Below are 22,706 nucleotides of genomic sequence, written 5' to 3' on the forward strand. Positions count from 1 at the left end.
TCATGGTACCCACTGTGCATGAAGCTGGCCCCTTATATGCTGTGTGCTGATGACTTAGTTGTTCCAGTGCCATTGTGGCAATAGTTGGCATCTTGTGGAATGGATGCAGTGCAATCTGGGCTTCCGGCCAGGCTGGTGATGGGACACAGCACTTGCCTGAGCAGGGGCCAGGAGGGATGGCTGGCCCACAGACACAGATGGCAGCCAAGCCTGGCAGATGTCCCTGGCTGTGGCACTAGGCTCTGTCAGTGTAGGGCTTTCCCTCCATGCCTCAGTTTTCCAGTTTGTGCAGAAGCCTCATGATCATAACAGCCCCAGAGGTGGAAGCTGCAGAGCGCGTTTCTTGGTGGGTAGTGGTGGCTGAGTGCAGTGCTGCCATAGGGGAGCTGTGTGTGCAGGTTGATGGTCCGCCAGCCAGGATCATCTCAGGAAAGGCTGCACACTGGGTGGTCACCTGGGTATTGAGGGATGGGTAGGAGTTTTCTGGTCTGAATAATCAGTTTAAGCATGTGCAGGGGCACACACAACATGGCCTGTTTGGGGGCATATTGCTATGACTTGGGTGTGGGGTGTGAAGGGGCAGGGGCCTGACCCCGGGGAAGTTTTGGGCCTGGTGTAGACAAGCGGCCACTTGTTCTGACTTGCACTTTAGAAAGGTCCTTCTGGGCTCTGAGCAAAGCAGCAGCCAGTGGGGCGGCTGTGCAGCAGGAGCATGGTGGAGCCTCTCCTGCCTAGCCACTGCACGTTGGAGGACAGTGAGGAGCAGGCAGGTTTGGGACACACAGGGCAGGCACAGACACTGGAGGTGAGAAGGTGTTGGGGAATTAGGGGGGCCGGGCTTAGCAGCATCAGGGGTAGGGCTCCTGTCCTACCTCCAGGTGAGGAAGCAGATGCTCCTCTGCTAGGCGGAGTGATTCTGGCCTTCAGTGTGGGCCTCCCTGACTCCAGAGTTCAGCTAATATTGCAAAAGTTGTGGCATCTTGGTGTGAACACTTAAATTCATTATTTGTTTACAACCAGAGCACCAGAGTAGGACTGGTTTCTGGCCAGGCTTGACCCAGTGGTGTAGGTGTGTTGCCAAAGATTTGGTTTCTTCAGTGTTAGCTTTGTTCTAGGACTGGCTTCCCCAAGACGTTGGCCCCTAGTTCTCATGGTGACAAAGGTCATCGTATCAAAAGAAAAGTGTCCCTGTCCCAGTGTTCCCACCCAAAATCCTAAGTTACTGTGACTGCCTGCTGTGGGTACATGGCCATCACCCTATCCACTGGGAAGGGCTGATTGGCTCAGCCTAGATCTTGGGCCACTGGGGAAGGCTGAGGTCCTCTGAGAACACCTCCATCCCGAGAGACCTGAGTACCAGTGCCATCTGCTGCCTGGCTTGGGTAGTGCGTTATTTCTTTAGGTGATGGGAAGATCCCTATGCACGTGGCCCAAAGAAATCTCTTCTCTTCTTAAAATAAAACGCAGGACATCAGAAGCAAATTGACCCAGAAACATTCAAAGATTTCTACAACTGCTGGAAAGAGACAGAAGCAGAGGCCCAAGAGGTCAGCCTGCCTTCGCTGGTGATGGACCACCTGGATAAAAACGAGTGTGTCTACAAGCTGTCAAGCTCTGTGAAGACCAATCGTGGAGTGGGCAAGATTGCCATGACCCAGAAGCGCCTGTTCCTGCTCACTGAGGGGAGGCCAGGCTACGTGGAGATCTCCACCTTCAGAAACATAGAGGTAAGTGCCCAGGGCCAGCTCTGGAGCCCAGCTAGGTGGCCGCCCTTCTCATGCCTCTGTGTACCCATCTGTAAAGTGAGAATAGCATGGTGCCTTTCTGTCTGGGCTGTGGTCAGGAGGGGACAAGCCAAGTGTGCACGGGCTTAGGGCTCTGGCGTTCATCCTTTAACCAGTTCTCCAGTGCAGGTGACTGGGTTTGGGAAGCAAGAAACGAGGAGTGAGAAGCAAGGCTGGCTGAGACCATCTGACTAGAGACGGGAGGTATAGGAATTAACCTGTCTGGGGGACCCGGCTACGTGCCCACCTCTGTTGGCTGCTGAGGGCGTCTCCCACTTTCTGCTCCCTGGCATGCATTGGTTTTGTAGCAGTTTTCATGTTGCGTTTTAAAGGTAGCCAGTCGTTCTCCCCCTTGTAGAAGTCTGGATCGGGATCCTGATTCATCTCAGTACATGCCTTCCACTTCCTTTCCCAGACCTCAGAGGGTGAGGAGAGGCGGGTTGGGGTGTTAGTGCTCTGCCCCGTCAGCTGACAGCCACCGCAGAGCTGCTATGACTGGTCGCCACCACTGTGGCATCAGGACTGTCCCATCCTTCCGTTCCTTTCCCACCTGCTTTGCCTGGCTTCCTAGAGTTGCAGAGAGGGATGTCTGATGAGTCCATTTGTGACGACTGCTGGCTGTCACGCCAACATATACTGGGAGTGTCCTGTCATCTGGGGGCTGGGTCCCTCCTCCCTTTCACCGAGGCCAGCCTGGGTTCCCAGCCTCTGATGCCTTTCTCCTGCTGGTCCCAGTGGCCCTTGTGTGTGTGACTTGACCCCCCCCCTCTCCTCTGCAGGAAGTGAAGAGCACCACGGTTGCTTTCCTCCTCCTGAGGATACCCACTTTAAAGATTAAGATGATGTCCAAGAAGGATGTCTTCGAGGCTAACCTGAAATCCGAGTGTGACCTCTGGCACCTGATGGTGAAGGAGATGTGGGCCGGGAAGAAGCTGGCTGATGACCACAAGGTCTGAGGCGAGGGCCCAGCGCGGGTGGGCACTGGGCCTCCTGGGAGTGCTCAGCTGTTAGAACTCAGGGCAGGTGCAGGTCTGGCTCCTAGGCAGAAGGACGTGAATGACAGGACCCACACAGGCATGGAGGCCACCATGGGTCCATGACCCAGCCCAGCCTCTGCTGCCTTTGGGAACGCCGGGGAAGAACAGGTGGCAGACCATGAGAGCTGCTGTCTCAGTTGCCTCCTGCCATGTCCCCCTCCATTCTGGTGACATTCCAGTGAGTGGAGGGATGGACTTTGCCAACCTTGTCCACACCTTTGCATCTGGGTGTATTTGGCACATGCTGCGTTGAGAGACTATACCCTCCCATGTCACCAATCAGGACCCAGGCAGGGTCGGGGGGCTTGGATTCCTTTCCTCGGGTTAAGTTTATGTCCTAGGGAGTTTTTATTTTAATTTACTTTGGGCCAGCTTGATGTTTTTGATTGTTTTTTGATGGAATGGGGATTTGAACTCAGGGCTTCATGCTTGCAAAGCAGGTGCTCTACTGCTTGATCCACACCTCTAGTCCATTTTGCTCTGGTTGTTTTGGAGATGGGGGGGGTCTCATGAACTATTTGCCTGGGCTGGCCTCAAATCACGATCCTCCCAATCTCAGCCTTCCATGTAGCTAAGATTAATGGCATGGGCACCAGTACCCAAGAAGTTGATGGTTTTGATTACCCCAATGACAAGCGCATAGTAATAAGGTGGATGGCATTTGGGGACATGTTCACATCATCTAAATAGTGAGGTTTGACAGGAAACCAGTGAAGAATGGGCTGAGGCTGTACACAGGGAGCTCACACAAGAATCAATCATGAGGCTTTAGGGAGACTGAAGCCCTACCAGTCACCAGAGAAACACAGGTGATGGTGGCGTCCAGATGGTGACAATATTAGGAATAGGATGTCCAGTGGCAGGGGACTGTCATTTGTGATGGGAAGTTCGCAGTCACTAGCATGGGTGGATTGGATCCTTTCCAAGATTCTGGCATTCCATGACTTGGGGGACTAGCTATCTGGTTTTATGCTTAGCCACACCAAAGCCATGGTGGGAGGACTGCCCCAGTGGTCTCACTGGAATACAGCCAGGCCTTAAAGGGGTCTCTGACATGCCTGTGGCCTTTGCGTCACTGGGGCTGTCAAGGTGACAGCAGAGGTAATGTGGCTGCAAGGCCTGTGGCCTGCTGTGAAGTGTCACCATTTGGTGTAACTAAGAGAGAAAGATCCTGGTCATTCACGGGAACGCTCATGTTGCCTCAAGCAGACGCAGTTTTGTTTTTCCTTGAGGAGACCAGGGGTGGTGTTGGTACCTCGCTGAGGGGAAGCTTACACCTCCTTCTGTCCTAGGACCCTCAGTTCATCCAGCAAGCCCTCACAAATGTCCTGTTGATGGACGCCGTTGTTGGCACACTGCAGTCACCCAGCGCCATCTACGCTGCCTCCAAGTTGTCCTACTTCGATAAGATGAAGAATGAAAGTAAGCTGTGACACGCCAGACGTGTCACCTGAACATGTGTCTGACTGATTTCCTCTGGTCCGTGTTTGCATTTTTTTTATCAGTTAGAACCAACCCCAGGTTTCTTTTTCTGTTTTCTAATTAATTTTAATTTTAGTTTTATCTGGTGGTACTGGTGCTTGAACTCAAGGCCTCATGCTTGCATGTGATCTACCACTTGAGCCACTCTACCAGCCTGATTTTAGTTTTACTCATTCAGCTTATGCTGGACTAGAACTCTTGACCTTCCTGCCTCAGCCTCCTGGTACTAGAGGACAGGCGTGTGCCATGTGTCTGGGTGTAATTCATTTCTGAGCTCCATATGTTGTTCTGAATGTTCCCTTTTTTCACTTGATAATGGACCTGGCCCCGGCCCCTGTCTGCATATCAGAACACGTGGAGACCTGAGTTTTCTTGGCTGGGCAGCACTACATTTTTCTCTGCAGTGTTTTGTCCTGATTCTTAGTTGCAAACAATAGAATTCCTTCTGTTGGCTGGTTAAAACAGACTAGAACTCTCTGGAAGCCTGTTGAGTGCCTGGATAGTCCCTGGGGTCTGCAGTCAGGAGTGCGCCCACTGGACAGCCTCGGCCACTCTTGAGTGTGGCCGGCCCATTGGCTGTGTGAGAAGGGCAGGCCCTGGATGCCTGCATCTCTTGCTCTTTTTAAGTTGGCCTGGCCAGCTTCCCCAGCAGGAATTCTCCCACCTCCCTTCTCACACACTTGCACCTGGCTCTCCCATTCCGGAAGCTATCCATAGGTGGGTGCGGGTTTGAGTATTTGTTTTGGAGGGTGATTTTCAAGCCTAGGACCAAAAGGGTAAGAATGACTTGATGTGTATTTTGAGACATTCTGTTTTGCTTTTGTTTTAAACAATCTCTTACAGCCACCTGTGAGCTACGCAAGACAAGTGGGAAATGTTCTGAGGACTCCTTGTTACTCAGTACAGCATGCCAGAGTTAACGCGCTCAACTAACGTGTGACACACAGACCAACCAATGCTCAGTCATGTTTTTGGGTGTCCCTGTGGGTTGTTTGGTGACGGTGTATCAAGATATTCTTGTACCACTCCCACTTAGAGCATGTAGCTTAGGGTGTTAGAATATTGGCAGGGCTGGACGACCATCATCATACAGACTTTGGAACACTTTAATTACCTCCCGAGGATTCCGTCCCCTTTAGCACTCGCCTCCAACCTTTCAGTGACATGGACTTGCCTCTCCTGGGCATTTCATGCACACGAATCCTTTGTGACAGCCGCTTTTCTCAGCACAGCGTGCTCAGGCCACCCGTGTTGCGCCTGTCAGTACTTCATTGGGCGTTGTCTGCATAGAGCACATTCTCATGTACTCATCATACAGTGAACATTGCAGTTGGTTCAGCTTTTTGCCTATCATGAATGATGCTGCTGGGAGCACTTTTTTTTTTTTTGAGACAAGGACTTGCTATGCAACCCAGGCTGGCCTTCCTGAGTGCTGGGACTACAGGTGTGCACCACTCTGCCTGGTTCACATACACATTTTTTGCAAGGACATTTTTCATTTCTCTTGGGTATATAGCTGGAAACTTTTTTCAAACTCCAGTCCCAGGGTTAGGAACAGCATCAGTTACATGTGTATTTATTGGGCACGTTTACCCTCTTTGCAGCACCTGTTGCTCACTGTGGAACCCCTGGTGCATTCTGGTCATGATACCCACTGACCTGTGACCCAGGGGACCCTGAGCTGGGATGGCAGCCAGGAGGCTCAGGTGCCTTGTGTTGCTGCAAGACTGGCTGGAGCGACTAGCAAGGGTTTTGTCTGACCATTCTGGGACCAGACATCAATTGCTCTTTTTCCTTCAGTGAGGACAGAACAGATTCAAATAAACAGCATACTTCAGCGGTTTATATGATCCCAACATTGCTCATCTTTGCCAGGAGTTTATAGACCAGCCTCACAGCATCTCTGTGAACAGTTTATGGTCGCCATGGTAACGCAGCACGGCTTGCTCTCAGCCCATGTCCACCTTGTTCCACAGGGTGGGGGAGGCGCCCCCCCCCCATGTTCAGGTCACAAATACATCTGAGTTCCTGACTCCTTGTTACCAAATCAAGAAATATTTTCCAGTGTTTAGAGCTGAATGAGGTGAAAACCCACAACACGTGATCAGCTCTGTAGCACGTGGTTGATTCCTGGTGCAAGGTCTAAAGATGTGCAGAATTGAGGAAGGACCTGAGCATGACCAGCTGGAGGCAGCGGGTGAGGTGGCCTTAGCAGAGGCCAGTTAGCACCTACCATGCCTGGAGAGAGCAGCCAGGCCTATGAGCACGTGCTCTGCTGTGGATTGCGTAACTCAGTTTGCCATCTTTTTAAAACCCAGGACTGCAGTGTCAATCTTACCAGATCGCTGTGAGGCTTAATAAAATGAGGGCTGACCAGTAGCTGGCAGGTCCTGGGTGTACGGCCTCCCAGATTGGGATGGCTAAGCGATGCACCTGTAAAGGCCAGGAAGGTGTTCCAGGTAGCTGAGGGGAGGCGGGGTTAGGCAATGCCTGGAGGCATGGGTTGGATTGTACGCTTTTGTGGTGGGGTTTGCACCCCACCCTGGGGAGGCTTTGGCAGTGATGGAGATGTCTGTGGCTGTGGTGGGCAGGGCTGCTGCTGGGCTTGAGTGGACAGAGGACAGGTTTGCTCAGTGTCCTCCAGGGTGCAGCAGGGTTTCTCAGCCAGTGCGCACTGTTCTGAGGTGGGGACACTGGGGGTGCTCTCCTCTCGCCCTCTCTTTGCTGGGCAGGGGTGGCCAGAGACCTGGTTGGTGGCTTCTGAGCTGAGGAAGGAGCTGTGGGTGTGTGCACTCAGTGCTCCCTCCACTCACCAGAGCTGAGACCAGGAGCGAGCCTCAGAGGGCGCTTCCTCACGCAGGTCCCAAGACAGAGCCCTCTTTACCAGCCATGTAGTTTTGCCCCCAGACTCACTTTTGCTGTGGATGACAGCGCCATCTTTCTGTCTGCTAAACTGACTCTAGGGTTTCGTTTCAGTGCCCATGCCGGTTCCCAAGATGACCTCGGAGACCCTAAAGCATAAGATCAACCCCTCGGCAGGGGAGACTGCCCCGCAGGCCATCGATGTCTTGCTGTACACGCCAGGTAAGGTGAGCTCCTGGGTCCTGATGCTCTGTCGTTGTCCTTTCCCCCAATCATGGGACTGGGGCTTTGAATAACCCGAGGGCTTTCCACTTGTAAAGCAGGTGCTCTACTGCTTGAGCCAAACCTCCAGTCCATTTTGCTTTGGTTATTTTGGAGATGGGCTCTCAAAAACTATTTGTCCACAATCCTCCCGATCTCAGCCTCCCAAGTATAGGAGCATAGGTGTGAGCCACTGGTGCCTGGCCCTGCTGCTGTTTCAGTTTAGGTTTGAGGTCAGCCCTGCAGTGAGAGGACGCAGAACACTGGTGGACACAGGGCAGGGTGTGTCCTGTTTGTTGGTGAAATCCTGAGTGCCGAGGGTGTCCTGTGGTGACTGCTCCGAGCACTTGACCTCCAGGTAACCCCACCTGGGGAGCCCCTGAGAGGCTGACGGGGCTGCACTGGGCACTCAGCCTGGGGCCCAGAGTAACCATCCCCTGCCCTCTGTGGCGGGTGGCGTCTATGAGGAACTGCCTCTCGCACATTTCCTCGGGGCTGTGTAACTGGCTTCCACTGTTGTTGAGATGGGCTGTACCTGGCTTTTACTGCTGCAGAGCCAGATGGGCTCCCTGGAGCTGAATGCCTGTAGACTGCCCGCTTCTGTCTGAGGCACTGCGTCTTCAGCCTTCTGCACATTTAAACGTCCTAGTTCCCCAGAAGTGGCATTTGGATGACTAGAGGAAGAAATTGGTGCTTCAAAGGTCCAACTACAAGTACGCCCTTGGGCTTAGGTTTAAAACTGTCAAAACCCTCTACTTACTTCCGACTAGTAAGGAAGCTGGTGGTGAGAATGAAGGAACTTGGCTCCAGGCAGGAAAGGAATTTGAAGCCGGGTAACTCCTCAATTCTGTGATGTCAGGAGGGTTGACAGCACATCGGCTATGCTCACTGGTCCTCTATACACCTGCTGTGAAGAAAAAGGAAGTGGTCTGTCCTGTGATGTGGCTACCAGGTCTGGAAGGGGTGCCTGAGAAGGTGATCGCAGAGTGTGGCCAGCTTTGCCAGAGGGACAAGGGCTGGAGTCAGAGCCATCAGGAGGAGGCGTCCTGGAGAGCCTGTCAGCTTTGGTTGGGACTCCAAGGGTCATGGAAGGAGTTGGGAGAACGAGGCCTGTGGGGCTGTATGTTGGCTTGGGCTCAGCTGCGCTGAGTGCCTCATAGTGGGGAACCCCTTCCAGCACCCCAGGGGTGCAGATGCCCTGGAGAGACACAGGGCAAGGCCTCCCACCTTAGGACAGGTGCTCTGCAGGGCAGGGTGGGGCCAAGGACAGTCTAACCATAGGTGGTGGGACCTTGTATCTCCATATGGGAGGTGGGGACCACCCATTGCAGTCCGTCCCCGAGGTTAGCTGCAAGTGGGCTGAGCCTTGCCATGAATGCAAAGTGAGCAAGCACATGGCTGAAGCTGGCAAATGCAGAATTACAGAATTGCCATGACTGAAGAGCCAGCCAAAAGATTCCTAAGTAGTGCATGAAGGCACTGACCGCAAAGGGGAGATGAATAGGTTCGACTACATTGAAATTAAGGATTTCGGGAAGTTACCTTCAAGACAGCGGAAGTGCAGGCCCTGGCCAAGAAAGGGATTTATGTATGTGGCACTGGTAGCACAGAGCATAGCTCCCAGAAGGGGAACGAGACAGTTCCAGAACTGGAAGAGGCCACCACTTAGGAGGAAGGTGTCCCATGGCTAACTGACACTGTTAACCTCATTAGTAACCTAGGAAGGTGCAAATAAAGTCACAATTAAAAGCCAAACATGTTGGCACATGCCTATAGTCCTAGCTATTCAGGAGGCTGAGACTGGAGGATCTCTTGAGCCTGGCTCACTACATAGTGAGATCCTGTCTCAAATAATAGACAACAAGCAAAAAACAAAACTTCCCTTAGAGTGTCAAAATTTAAAACCTCAACACCACTAAGTGTTGGTGAAGACTCAGAGCAAGAGTGTCTGCTACACTCTTGCCAGGTGTGGAAGTTGGTGGAAGCACCATGGCTTCTGCTTCAGTTTCCCCAGCTGGCCCCTCTTTTCTGCAGCCAGTGCCTACCTGTCCTCCTCCTGCCCCACCCCTGCTCCTAAACTGTGCTCTCTGGTGAACCATCACCTGCGGGCCTGGCTCAGTAATGCAACTCTGCTCCTGCAGGCTCTGTCTGTCCCTGTGATTCTGCAGCTCATGAAATGCCAAGTTCGGGGAGTGCAGGGTGGCGTCGGGCCTTGCTTACCTCTGTATCCCCAGCACCAGCATGATGCCTGGTGCTTAGCAGATGCCTGCAGATCCCCTATCATGTATCAGTGGTCTTTGGGCTATTTCCTCTTTAGGGCACCTCGATCCAGCAGAGAAAGTTGAGGATGCTCACCCCAAGTTGTGGTGCGCCCTGGACGAAGGCAAAGTGATCGTGTTTGATGCGTCTTCTTGGACCATCCACCAGCACTGTTTTAAAGTGGGCACCTCTAAAGTGGTAAGCGAGGCCTTCGGGTCCAGTGTCTGGAGGCAGTGTGAGGTTGAAAGGTGGGCAGGTGACCCGACTGGAGAGGACACACGTCGCTCCACAGCATCGTAAGTAGGAAGTAGTCAGTTGCTGTCAAGTATTCAATTTAAGAGTGAGCTTGCTCCATCCTTTATGGATATGTACTCACTGAGGGAGTCAGTAAGTGGCTGGACGTCCCTGACTTTTGGAAAGCAAGGGGCACCAGGTGTTCCAGGTGGTGGAAGGCCACCCACATGTGCCCACTGAGCGCAAGCCACATGGGGCATCTCTCATGGGTTCTGGTGATTGCTGAGAGGCCATGAGTGGGTGTCTGAGAACAAAGGAAGAGGGCAGGAGGAGGGTGTGGCCTGCAGAGAGCAGGGTCGGAGGGACTCAGATCTGCTCCCTGTGCCCTCGCTTCTGGGGGCAAAGTAAGCTGGAGTGTTTCTGAGAGTTTTATAACAAGTGTAACTTGTCCGTGGCACTGCCCAGTGTGACCTCTTTTGTGAGTCACGATAGTGTGAGTCCTGGTAGTCACTTCCGTCTCTCCAGGCGCTAAGTGACCTCTCCCTGCTTGAGTGTCCCCAAGCCTGGGGATTCTACTTTTGGCTCAGCTACCCTGCTGGTCTGCTTGCGTTGCTCTGGTCCCTCGTGGGCCTCAGCGTCTCTCTCCCAGCCACGGCTCCTCCCCTGGGTGGTGTCCCCTGCCCTCCGTCTGTCCTTCTCACTCTTCTTGCTGATTTGTAGACATTTTGTACCCCACGCTTCCACTGTATGGTCACATCAGATAAGCTCTGAGGGTACAGAAGGTGACATCACTTTAAGGAGCCTCTGAGGAGAGCCTCGTGCCCCAATCCTTCAGCATGGGTAGCCTGTTGAACTCATGCTTTTCTTTCTTTTTTCTTTTTTTTGGTGGCACTGGGGTCTGAACTCAGGGCCTTACAATTGCTAGGCAGGTACTCTACTACTTGAGCCATGCCTGCAGCCCTTTTTTACTTTCTTCAGGTAGGGTCTTGCTTTTTTCCCAGGCTGGCCTCAGACCATAGACCATTATCATCCTACCTATGCCTCCCTCATAGTTGGGATTATAGGTGTGAACTATCATGCCCAGCTTGTTTTGTTGAGATGCGGGGGGGGGGGGGGGGGGGCGGGTCTCACTAGCTTTTTGAATAATCTGGCCTTGAACTGTGATCCTCATAATCTTCAGCTCAAAGTTCGTATTTAACGTGGAAGAATGGCCAGGTGAATTGTTTGGCACTGCTTAGCGCTGATTCGGGCAGCTTTTCTATCAGCTGAAAGTGATATAGCACTCCCTGGTACGGCAGGCTTTTTATAACTTCTGAAAAACAGAGAATGTGAACACATATTGCTGAATGTGGGGTTACTCTTAAATGCCTGGATGGCAAACCTTAGGAGAGCAAGACAGTAACAGCTGTTGTGGTTTCCTCTCCGTATTCAAGCGAGTCTCATTTGGAAAGGCAACAGGACTCGCACTGCTATGTCAGAGTTTACAAAAGTCTAGTATGGCTCTAGAGCAGGCAAAAGAGAGAGAGACTAAGGACGCCACCCTCATTCTAGATTTGCTTTTCTACTGGCTCTTCATTATAAGCATTGTGAAGAAGACTTTTTAATAAAAGAATAACTTTTAAAATGCTAGTTAAAAGAAAACCCAGAAGGCTGCGATTTGTAGCAGTCTATCGCTCTCCAGTCTAGTTGGGTAATTTACAGCAAGTCATCCAACTGTGGGAAAATGCCTTCCTGCCAGTTTCACCCATGCCTGTGCCATCCAGAAGGAATCAGGTTGTGTCTTGGGGAGATGCTGTCTCTGCTGCATGTGAAGTCCATGCGGTTTGTCTAAGACGTCTTATCCAGGACATTCTACTAGATCACTCCCACCCTCAGGGATGCCTGAAAAGAGAGATTCTTTAGATAGCGATTCTGCAACCCATCCTCTCCTAAACAGAGAATATGTTGCTAGAACTCAAGTGACAATTTCATAAGTGCTAGTTTCTGACCTCAAGGTGAGTGGTTGCCGTCATGGCACTGGTGAGCTGCGGTGTTGTCTGTTGAGTCTGGCCCTGAGCACCCTCCATCCTGATGTGGCTTAGCTTTTATTCTTCAGAACCGGTTTGGATTTGGTGAGCTGAGACATTTGTCCAATTATCAGTAAAGCATGGTGCAGTCACAGACAGAGGCAGAACAGACAGTCACCACACAGAAGAGCAGCAGTCATCTGACCTCAGTGCAGGGCAGGCAGGTGTGTCCGGAGCACGTAGGGACCACTAAGTCACCTTGTGAGATACCCAGCTGTGAGGTGCAGGACAGCAGCTGCTTTCATGTGATGTGTGTTCCTCTGAGTGTTTAATCCTTAATTCCCAACATCAGAGTCTGGAAAGAGCTGCCGACTGTGGAGTGGATAAGCTGAGAGCACCCTTTCAGCTAGAGAGCGCTGGCAGCCTCACAGTTGTTCCTAGACGGCTGGTCCCCCTTATTGGTAAATTCAGCCACCTGCTGAAGTTAATTTGTGACCCTCAAATACATGCTCACGGTGCCTTCTCAGTTGTCCACAGCTGTGGGCGTGCATGATGATGCATGTGCTCCAGCTTTGGGCCGGCCCTGTGATGCTGCCTATTTCAGTTCCAACCTGGGATGGGTGTCTCTTCCATGGCCTGTTTAGTACCATGTTTTTGTGCATTTTATTGGTGACTTTACTGTTCTAAATGGCCCCAGGCAGGCCAGGCCTGGTGGCTCATGCCTGTCATCCCATCTACACAGGAGGTGTCAGTAGGAAGATTGCAATCTGAGGCCAGCTGGGGAAAGACAGAAGACTATCTGAAAAATAACCACAGCTACAAAGGGGGCATTGCTCAAGCAGTAGAGCACCTGCCTAGCAAACACGAGGTCATGTTCAAACCTTGCGATAGCCTAAAATAAACAAACAAACAAACAAAAAATCAGCCCCAAGCATAGTGCTGAAGTGCTGGCTAGTGTCCCTGAGAGCAAGGGGGCTGCGTGAGCCTCGGGGAGGAGTGCTGGTGAGCTCAGGGTGAATGAATTGACACTGTGTATTCACTAAGGTGTCTTTAAACAGAAGTACACATAAACAAAAGAAGGTCAGGTGCGACCAGTTGACAAGAGTGTGATAAGAACGCATGGGACCCTGGCCTTGGGTGTCCCTGGGAGAGTAGGTCAGGATTCACTGACCAGCATTTGTGGCGGTTTATAGAGCCTAACTGCTGCACACAGGAGTGTGGATTGTGTCTGGCTTTCACTTCTTGACCTCTTAGAACTGCATGCTGATGGCTGAGCAGAGCCAGGTGTGGGTCGGCTCGGAGGACTCTGTCATCTACATCATCAATGTGCACAGCATGTCGTGCAACAAGCAGCTCACAGACCACCGCGCCAGCGTCACTGGCCTGACTGTGCAGGACTCACGGAAGTCCAGGTACCACGCCAGAGGACTGGGTGGCACTGGCTGGGCCAGGGTGCTGGCAGGGACGGGTCCTGAGAGCTCGCATCTCCAGGCCAGGTAGGGTGAGGAGCACAAAGTGCCCTGAGGAGAGAAGGTGGGAGATGTGTTGGTCTGAGTGCTCTTGGGGGCAGAGGAAGACGTTGCTCGTCTGAGACCAGCGCGGTACCAGTGCTGACGTAGGCTCTCAGCCTTATAGTGCTGTGTCCTGCATCCTGGCTGCTCGTCTGCAGGCATTTCCTGTGGGTCTGGAGTCCCAACTGTCCTCATTTTTAAACTTGTCCAGTTTATTTCACTTGGCCCCACACTTCTACCTGGGAACGCAGGACATGGGGGGTACAAGTCCCCACCACAGGCAGGAGTTATCCTGTCACATGGTCCTGCTTGTCCCTTGTCCTCTTATGTGTTCCTACCTCCTGCCCCTCCTTGCCTGAGACCAAGTCACCCTAGACAGTGAGATTTGAACTACAAAACTCTGAGATGACCCTGGGCAAGGGGGTACTAGGGAGGATGGGGCACTGCCCCAGCCACACAGATAGGAGCTGGGCTGGGACTCACTCATCCAGAGCCAGGGCCGAGGCTTGTCGCAGGAGAACCATGAAGATCTCCTCTGACACTCCACTTCCTGCCGAGCTTCCTGGTTTATTTGTCTGCTCCCCAGGTTCTACCTGGGCAGAGTTTCCTAGGGCTGTCCTAACAGTACCTCAAGCCGCAGAGCAAAAACACCCACATGGTTCTGGAGGTCAGAATCATGTCAAGGTGTCACAGGGCTGTGCTCCCAAGTCCCGTAGGGGACACTCCTTCCCACCTCCTCCAGGGTGGTGGCTGGCAGCTCTTGGCGTTCCTTGGCCTGTAGACACCGTTCCCATGGCACCCTCCCTCAGTGTGTGTGTCTGGGTTCAAGTTTCCCATTTGTAAGGACTGTCATATTGGATCAGAGCCCACCATAATGACCTCATTTTGCCTTGGCCACCCTGTCTCCAAATGAGGTCACATTTGAGGTGCTGGGCTTAGATCACCACCGTGTCTGTTCCCAGGGACACCATCCACCCACACCGTGCATTTATGTCACTCAGGGATGACTCCTGAGGGCAGCCTCCTGTACTGTGGTGAGGATGGGGCCTGAGTGGTAGAGCCAGGGAAGGCTCGAGAGCTAGGCTGTGGTCAGGAGGCACCATGCAGAGCAGCCCTAATGCTCTGTGTGCCCTTCCCTCCTCTGCTGTCCCTGGGCCCCTCTTACCCCAGTTTAGTACCAGAGGTGCCTCTGTCCTTACTGGGCCCAGGTCTGATGGGATGTCTGGTGCTAATTTGAAGGTGACATGAGCTTGGAAGGTGTGGAGATCACAGGTGGCATGGCTGCTATGCACCGTGCTCTGCAGCCTAGATTATTAGCCCTGGGGTTTGGGAGTGTCCACTGCCTCTGGCCCGTCTGTGCTGTGTGGCCCTGCAGAGATTGGGTTTCAGTGACCTGTGACACTGAGGCTTTGCTCACTGATCCCACATCCAGCCTATAGTGGATGCAGTGGAGCCCTGGGCAGAGAAGAAACTGCTGCCCTCTGCTGCCTCAGTTGCATTCGAACTGGGCCTGTTTGTGCTACATCCCCAGTATGGTAGGCATCACTTAGGTCCCTGTGGTGGGTTCTTCAGTGGTGACACTGTTCCCTGGGGTTAAAATGCAGTATTTCCGGGGCCTAGCTAATGTGCGCATGTTTTTGCTTCCTCTAGGGAGGTCTATTCCTGCAGCCGCGATGGGATGGTGTTGGCGTGGAACGTGAGCACGTTGCGGGTGACCAGCCAGTTCCAGCTGCCTTGTGGTGGCCTTACAGCCATCAGCCTGCACAGCAGCCACCTGTGGTGCTGTGAGTCCTCTGCACGCACATGTGTGCCCTTTGCTCTCCTCGCGCATTTCCAGTGCCCTCTTCAAACTGGTTCCTTCCCTGGGCTCCTGGCAACCCTTCTGCCCCTCACTGCCACTCTCAGGCCACTCCTGCCCCTCCCCTGTGCCTTGCTCTGGGCTGCCCTTAAGCCCTGGCCTCTATGAGCGTGTCACACCTCCTCTTGGGGACCAGCTTGGCCAGTTTGAGCTGCGGTCACCTGTGCTGCGCCTAGGCCATCCCTTGGGCCCGAGTGTCCTCAGAGACGAGCTGGGTCCTCTGTCAGGTGATGGGGGGAGCAGGTGTTGTCCATGGCTCGCCGACTGTGTTCCTAAACATCCCAGGCACACAGGTCGCCTGCACCACAATACCTTCCCAGCCAGCATGTGACGTGACGTCAGGGATAGCTGTGAGTCCGATTTGGTTTGGGTTGAAGCGTATTTTACATAAAGAAATGCACAGCAAGGCGTGGTTCCATACCTGCAGTGGGGGCTCGGGACCCTGGCATGTGGAAACTACCTTATGTGAAGTGGCTCGGTGTTGTGTAGAAAGAGCGCAGCTGTGCCACCCAAGGACGCTTGTCATCTTTACGTCACCTATGACCCCAGTGCAATGAAGTGCTGTGGAAGTGGTTGTTCTACTGTATTGCCTGTGTGTTTGTCATTTTTAAACCTTTCTGGACCTTTATTTGCTAAGCGGTGCTCTGCACTGAGCTCCGCGATCCTTGGCTGCTTGTCTGGCTGCTCATGAAGCTCCTGACCAGAGGTGTGGCAGGCAGTCTGGGTGCCACTCCATTTCCCTTTTGTTTCTCTGTCCCTCCTTTTAACTAATAGAGTATTTTAGTGCTCACCTCGATCTTCTTGTCTTTTTAGCTGCAGCTTTTTTGCTTTATTTTTTAGAGGCTAGTCTAAGGATTGTGTTTGCAGCCATTGCCACAGCCCCCCGAGGTTGCTCTGGGACCACTTCACACAGAACATCAGGTGCTAACTCTGTTTACCCCCTTCTGCTGCTGCTGGTGAATACAGTGGTTTATTTCTATGACTGTGATAAACCCCATGGTGTGTTTTTAAATATTTTGCTTAAGCAGCCAATCAATCGCCTTTCTTTTCTTTTCTGCAGTTCTAGGGATTGAACTCTTACCACCTGTGACATGCCCCCAGCCCTTTTGTTTCTATTTTGATTTTGAGGCTTGTGTCAAAATCATGATCCATCTGCTTCCGTCTCCTGAGTAGCTGTGATTATAGGCATGCACCACCACCTGGCTCCTCATGGTCTTTCAAAGAAACTAAGAAAAAAAAAATTAGTTTGCCAAGCCAGACACTGGTGTCTCACACCTGTAATTCTAGCTACTTGGGAGGTTGAGACAGAAGTTTGAGGTCAGCCAGGACAGATCCCATCTCAATCAGTAACTGAACCTGTGGCACATGCCTGTTACCCCCAAGCTATGTGGGAGGCTGAGACTGATTGGGAAGATCATGGTTCCAATCCTAGGCAAGTTTGTGAGACCCCCATCTCTTTGGAAGAAAGATGGGCATAGTGGTGCATGTCTGTCATCCCAGTGATGGTGAGAAGCAAATAGGAGGATCTTGGTCCAGGCCAGCCTGGACAAAAAGCTAGACCGTATCTCCAAAATGACCAGAGCTAGAAGGACTGGTGGAATGGCTCAAGTGATGGAGTGCCTGTCAGGCAAGCCCTTAGTTCAAAACCCATTACCAACAAAACAAAAATTCTTTTGCTAATAATGCATCATTGCTGGTGAGCCTCCTTCCTTCCTGACCAGGAAGTTTTCCCTCATCCTCACTTGTCCTGCAGTCTAAATTGGGTGCAGCAAATGCAGCTGATGCCTTTGCTTTTCCCAGACTTTGAAACCCATTTCCTTAGCACACGGTCCCACTGGCTTCCTTGTTCCGGTAAGTCTGTCGTCGTTCTTGTTGCTAAGTGCGATAAGATGATATGGTAAGGTGATGTGTCTGTCTCTTCTAGCTGCTTTTAAGGTGTTGTGCTTAGTTTTGTGAGCTGGGCTACAGTGCACCTGCATGTGAAGGCTTTGTGTTTGTCCTCCTTGGCATTTACTTTCATGGATTTGGGGAAGTTTTTATTTATTTATTCAGGTGGCACTAGGGTTTGAACTCAGGGCCTCATGCTTGCTAGGCAGGTGCTCTACCACTTGAGTGAGGACCCCACCCGCTTTGAGTACAATTTTAAACCACTGTCTCCCCAAATCATCTTCTCTCCGTCTCTCCCATCTTCTTGGATTCTGATTACACCAATGTTAGACCATCTGTTTTTGTCCAGCAGTCTTGGGAGCTGTTTTAATGTTTTCTCTTTCTGTGCTTCAGTTTAGATAAGACCTATGTCAGTCAGCTTTTCATGGCTGAGATGATAAACAACTTAAAAGGAGGAAAGGTTTGTTTTGACTCACAGTTTCAGAAGTTTCAGCCTGTGGTCACTTGGCCGTGTTGCTTTGGGCCTGTGGTGGCACAGCCCTCCATGGTGGGAACATGGCAGCCAGGATGCAGCGACAGACAGGAAGGGGCCCGGTAGCCTCTTCAAGGCTGGCTCTTCCTGAAATCTACCTTTCTCCCATTAGGCCCTCCTCCTGAAGGTCCAGCCACCTCCCAGTAGTGCTGCTGGAGTCCAGGCCTTCAACAAACACATGGCCTTTGGGGCATGTTCCAGATCTGAGCTAGCAACCTGGAACTTTCTTCTCTGTTTTCTCTGCTGTTAAACCCACTTTAACTCTAGAATTTTCACTTTAACTCTAGAATTTCCATTTAGATTTGTGTTTGAACTTCAGTTTATCACCTGAACTCTTCCTGTTATCCCCATCCTATCTATAGCTCTTGTAAATTTTTAAGACGTTTGTGTGCCTGGCTCACCTTGGGGACAGTAGTCAGTCCTGCCTATGCCAGCACCAGTGTTGAACTCTGCCGGCTCTCCTCCCTGTGGCCAGGGCCCAGGCAGCGCTGGCATGTGATGAGCGTGTGACAGTCCCAGAAGGTGCCTCCACAGGCCAGGGTGGCAGGGCTCCACCACACAGGCTTCCTGTGCCCTTCCTCCAGTCAGACATCCCTAACCCCCAACCTGCAGCATCAGAAAGGCCTCATTCATTAGTCCAGGCGGTGACCACACATTGGGAACAGGCTTCTGGAGGCCCCCAGCACTTACTTGGAAGGTCTCTTCAGGAGCAGGAAGGAGACAGGGAAACCCACGTCAGCTTCTGGTCAGACTGGCCAAGGATCAACGGGCTCACTGCTCAGCTGAGGCTGGGGGAAGAGGGCTATACCTCTGCTGTCCCCATGCCTCCCGTCTCCCAGAATTGGTGTCTCCTGGGCCTCTGCTTGTTAAGTGGGTGCTGCCCAGGGGCCAGGTTTGTGCCTCCCTGTGCTCCCATCTCCAGCTATTTCCCCTCAGTAAAACTGGCTCCATGGTTGCCATGTAGCTGTGCAGAGTGATGGTGACATGATGTGAAGCTCTTGGCCCCTGCTCAGGTATCACACATGACATGACACATAGCATGTGGTGGTCACAGGAAAGAACACTGGCTGGACAGTCTGTGCCCATGGAGGTAGCTGGGACCTGTGGCTGGTGTTGCTGGTCCCCTGGGCCTTTTCTGCTCTGGTCACCCCACATCTTGAACTTGCTGTGCCTGCTCCTCCCTCTAGCTCTTTTCTTCGGCAGGTATGGGTAACAGTATCATGGAGGTGACCATGAATGGATCTCTTCGTCAAGAGCTGAAGACTGACGAGAGCGCCTCCTTCCTGGACTTCCAGCTCCTTCCTGAGGTACTCGAAGTGTGTGTGCTGGTGGGCCAGGCTCAGGGCTCCCCTGGTCATGGTGCCATCGTGATTTCTTTCTGTCCCAGCAGGAGCAGCTCTGGGCGGCCTGCACCGGGCGCAGCGAGGTGTACGTCTGGAGCCTGGGGGACCTGGCCCAGCCCCCGCAGCGGATCCACCTTCAGGACTGCTCTGAGATCAGCTGCATGATCCGTGTGAAAAAGCAGGTGAGGGGAAAGCGCCAGCCTTGCAGGGCATCTCTTCCCAGCTTCCTTCTTTCCTAGTGGAGTAAGCCAAATATGAGTGGCCCCATGTTGTCACCGGCTTCAGGTTTCCTAGCGGGACTTCAGAGCTTAGAAACCGGACGTCCCCAGAGTAGGCATCACAAAGCACCACAGTCAGGGCTTAAGCAGTGGAACCTCCTTTCCTCACAGTCGCGGAGGCAGGCAGCCCTGCTGGGCCGGTGAGACTGTGGTCCTGCCTTGCTCAGCCGCTGACCGTCTTGCCTTGTGATGCCTCATGTCCTCAAGCAGCAGCTCTCTGCATGTCTCTTCTGTAAACCCAGCCATGCAGCACGGCCACATCGTGGCTGGTACGCTGCAAGGACTCCTGTGCCACACCAAGTCATGTTCCACGGTACTGGAGAGATTGTGAGCTGCTCTTCTCCCCAAAACTCACATCTGCCCCTCATAAAAATGCATTCACACCATTCCAATCCCCTGCAAGTCCTCACAAATTCCACATTCGCTTTGAGTTCAAAATGTGTAAACACAACCACATAACTCAGGCCTGGGTGAATGTGTCAGTTTTCTGTTCCCGTAGCAAACGTGTGCAACACCCAGTAAAGAGCAAGAGGGTTTACTTGGCTCAGTCCAGTCTGTGACCGGCAGACCCACACGTGGGCCTGTGGTGAGGCAGCCTATCAGGGGTGAATGTGTGGCAGAGGAAGCTGCCACCTCATGGCAGGGAGGCAAGGAGAGGCAAGAGGGGTGGAGTCCCAAAGCCCCTTCAGGGCACAGTTTCCTGGTGGGACCAGCTCTGTCCAGCTGTGACCTGGTGAAGCTACAAACAGTTCTCTTCCCGGAGTACAGTAGTGGGACAGGCAGGGGCTAGACAGCCCATCCCAAAGGGAGAAACTGGAAGGAAAGAAGGGGTCACAGGTACCGCTCAAGTCTGAGACAGGAGGGAGGTTCCACTAGAGTCCCCCCCTTTTCTGCAGTGTAACAGACAGGAATTGTATCTATTTAATGAGTACAGCTCCATGTTTCTGTATACATCGTGCATGAACCTGTGTGTGTGTTCTGTGATGGGAACACGTGAGATCTCCCCTCTGCACAAATTTCTCCCTGTGGTCACACTGTCCCCTGGGCTTTAAAGCCTGAGGATGGCCTCTGTGGCTGGAGGCTCTGTCTTTAGAAGCTACCGGGTGGCCCAGCCTCTTAGGCACAGAGACCTGGTCAGGAAGGCCATGAACTGTGGGGTGCACCAGTCAGCCCGGGATGCTGGCAAAGCACCCAGCTTCGAGGGGCCTCCTTCCCTGGCTCACGCCCTCCCCGTTTCTCCCTGCAGATCTGGGTGGGCGGCAGGGGCCCATCACAGGGAAGGCCCAGAGGGAAGATCTATGTGATTGACGTGGAGAGGAAGGCGGTGGAGAAGGAGCTGGTGGCACACACAGACTCTGTGAGGACCCTGTGCTCTGCTGAGGGCCGCTACGTGCTAAGTGGGTCGGGCAGGGAGGAGGGCAAGATCGCCATCTGGAAAGTGGAGTGACCACGGTGAGTGTGCAAGCCTCTGTGGAGCGGGTCCCCTGCGTGGGACCTGACGAGACTCCCAGCAAGCACGCTGTCATTCAGCCTTTCCAGTTCTGAGGGTGCCTCATGTGGGGCTGCTTCAGCTAACAACATTCGTGATGACCTCTGCTGCAGTTACCTCATGGTTGTCAGAAAGTTCCAGTCTACCAGGGGCCAACACTGGAGCCAGCAGTTTAGCTGACTGTCACATGACCTGTGGTCCTCAGGTCTAGTTTTGCCTCTCCTCTACTTCATTCATTCATTCCACAAACCTTGAGGCCTCACCAGAGTGACTATGGCTGGTTACATGCTGGTGAGCCAAGGAGCCTTCAGCCTTTCATGGACTTTGTTTCAGTGAGGCCTCTGGTTGAGGACAACCACTTGGTGGCTGACCAGGCTTGCACTGGTGGACTGTTCCCAACAGAGCAGGTGAGCAAGACCTGCCTGAGGGGAGAGGCCGTGATTGGTTTTGTCCAGACAGGGGTTGCACCAGCCGAAGCAAGCTCTGTCTTTTCACTGATGTGAGAAACCCTAGAGAGACTTTTTCTACCAAGGAGCCCAAGCAAGAAGCTCTGTCCAGGAGCACATGCGTGCTTGCCCAGTGCAGCCGCCTCCCGACCCATCCTGCCACTTGTGTACGTCATGTGCACACTGCACACAAGGGTGTGGACGACGCTTTGTTACTTGGCTGACAAGGGCTGTCAGTACCCCGTTTACAGAGGGCCCTCTGCACGTTGTCATCTGTGAGGTTGCTGGACGCGGGGTCTTGGGTTTTCAGGACTCTGCTAGGACCCCACGTGGAGCCCAGAGAGGTCTCACTAAGGGCAGTGGCTGTGTTCTGGGCCTGGTGGCGTTATGTTTGGAAGATTCACTGACTGCCATGTCCCCTGGGAGTGGCTTTGTGTAGCATGGGCTTTTGGGGCATCCAGGAGATGGTACAGAGGAGAGCTCAGTGCTGCCCCTTCCCAGAGTCTCACTCGCTCACGGAGGACTTTCGTAAACATTGGGAATCTATGTAGAAGTCTGTCAGAAATACAGGTGTAAATTATTTAAGGCCAGTCCACCATAAACAGCTATTTCCAGCTTGTGAATAAGTTCTTTTGTTAATAAATACAGACACCAGTTTCTTTATTCCAGACGCTGCTAGCTGGTGGAAGAGGTGATCGCTAGAAACACCAATTGAGTTATTCCAGTGTAGACTTTTGTCTCTTTCATTCCTGGTGGTAATTTCCAAGCTCTTATGTGACAGTGATTGCATTTGAAACAACCAGTAGAGAAAAGCTGGAGGCTTTTAGGAAGTGGTCATTTGTAACAGAGACAAGTCAGTGAGCAACGGAGTGAAGGGGCCTGGAGCGTGCACCCTTCCTGCGTGTGTGTGTGTGGGGGGTGGGGAGAAGAGCGCTTGGGCCTTGAGTTCATTCTCGGAGCCTTGCACGGCTTCCATTATGAGTGATTGGTCACGGAAAGGACTACAGTGAGTGGCATTCACCAACCATGGTGCCGCTGCTCCTGCCTCGGCTCTAGAAACCTGAATTGAATTGGTCCAGAAGTGTCGATCTTGGACCGGAAGGCAGTGCATTTTAATATAATTTCAGCTCCCCAGCTGCACTTCAGACAGGAGGGAAGCAGGCTTGCTGGGGTCAGTGCTCTTGGCAGAGCTGGCCCACAGCTCACCTAGGCCTCTGGGTGACGTGGAAGACATCCCTGAGCCCCAGATGTGACTGTGACATCTGAATTAGAAGTGCATGGCTTTTGTCCCCTTTGAGAGGATTTGTTAGCATAGACAGCAAGGTAGACATGAGCAGGAATGAGGACATGTCGCAGGCTACACGATTCCATTCTAACGCCCCAGGTGGCAGGCCTGGTAGAGTGGCGCAAGTGGTTAATCACCTGCCCGGCAAATGT

General features: G+C 52.7%; 1 protein-coding gene across 4 annotated transcripts in view; it reads left to right on the plus strand.

The window, feature by feature from the left end:
- Positions 1 to 21,988, plus strand: part of Dennd3 (DENN domain containing 3) — a 53,287-nt gene extending 31,299 nt beyond the window's left edge. For 3 of the 4 annotated variants that reach the window (XM_020156919.2, XM_074069304.1, XM_074069303.1), the window contains exons 14-23: positions 1,468 to 1,727; positions 2,564 to 2,734; positions 4,114 to 4,243; positions 7,280 to 7,387; positions 9,744 to 9,883; positions 13,180 to 13,337; positions 15,087 to 15,220; positions 18,917 to 19,020; positions 19,101 to 19,238; positions 20,581 to 21,988. In XM_020156919.2, coding sequence (XP_020012508.1) covers positions 1,468 to 1,727; positions 2,564 to 2,734; positions 4,114 to 4,243; positions 7,280 to 7,387; positions 9,744 to 9,883; positions 13,180 to 13,337; positions 15,087 to 15,220; positions 18,917 to 19,020; positions 19,101 to 19,238; positions 20,581 to 20,781 — 1,544 coding nt within the window. In that variant the 3' untranslated portion in view covers positions 20,782 to 21,988. The remainder of the gene's footprint in view (positions 1 to 1,467; positions 1,728 to 2,563; positions 2,735 to 4,113; positions 4,244 to 7,279; positions 7,388 to 9,743; positions 9,884 to 13,179; positions 13,338 to 15,086; positions 15,221 to 18,916; positions 19,021 to 19,100; positions 19,239 to 20,580) is intronic. The other variant, XM_020156927.2, reaches the window with a different exon arrangement.
- Positions 21,989 to 22,706: the final 718 nt, after the last annotated feature.

The sequence above is a fragment of the Castor canadensis genome, chromosome 3, assembly GCF_047511655.1.
Source record: "Castor canadensis chromosome 3, mCasCan1.hap1v2, whole genome shotgun sequence".
Classification (NCBI taxonomy): Eukaryota; Metazoa; Chordata; class Mammalia; order Rodentia; family Castoridae; genus Castor; species Castor canadensis.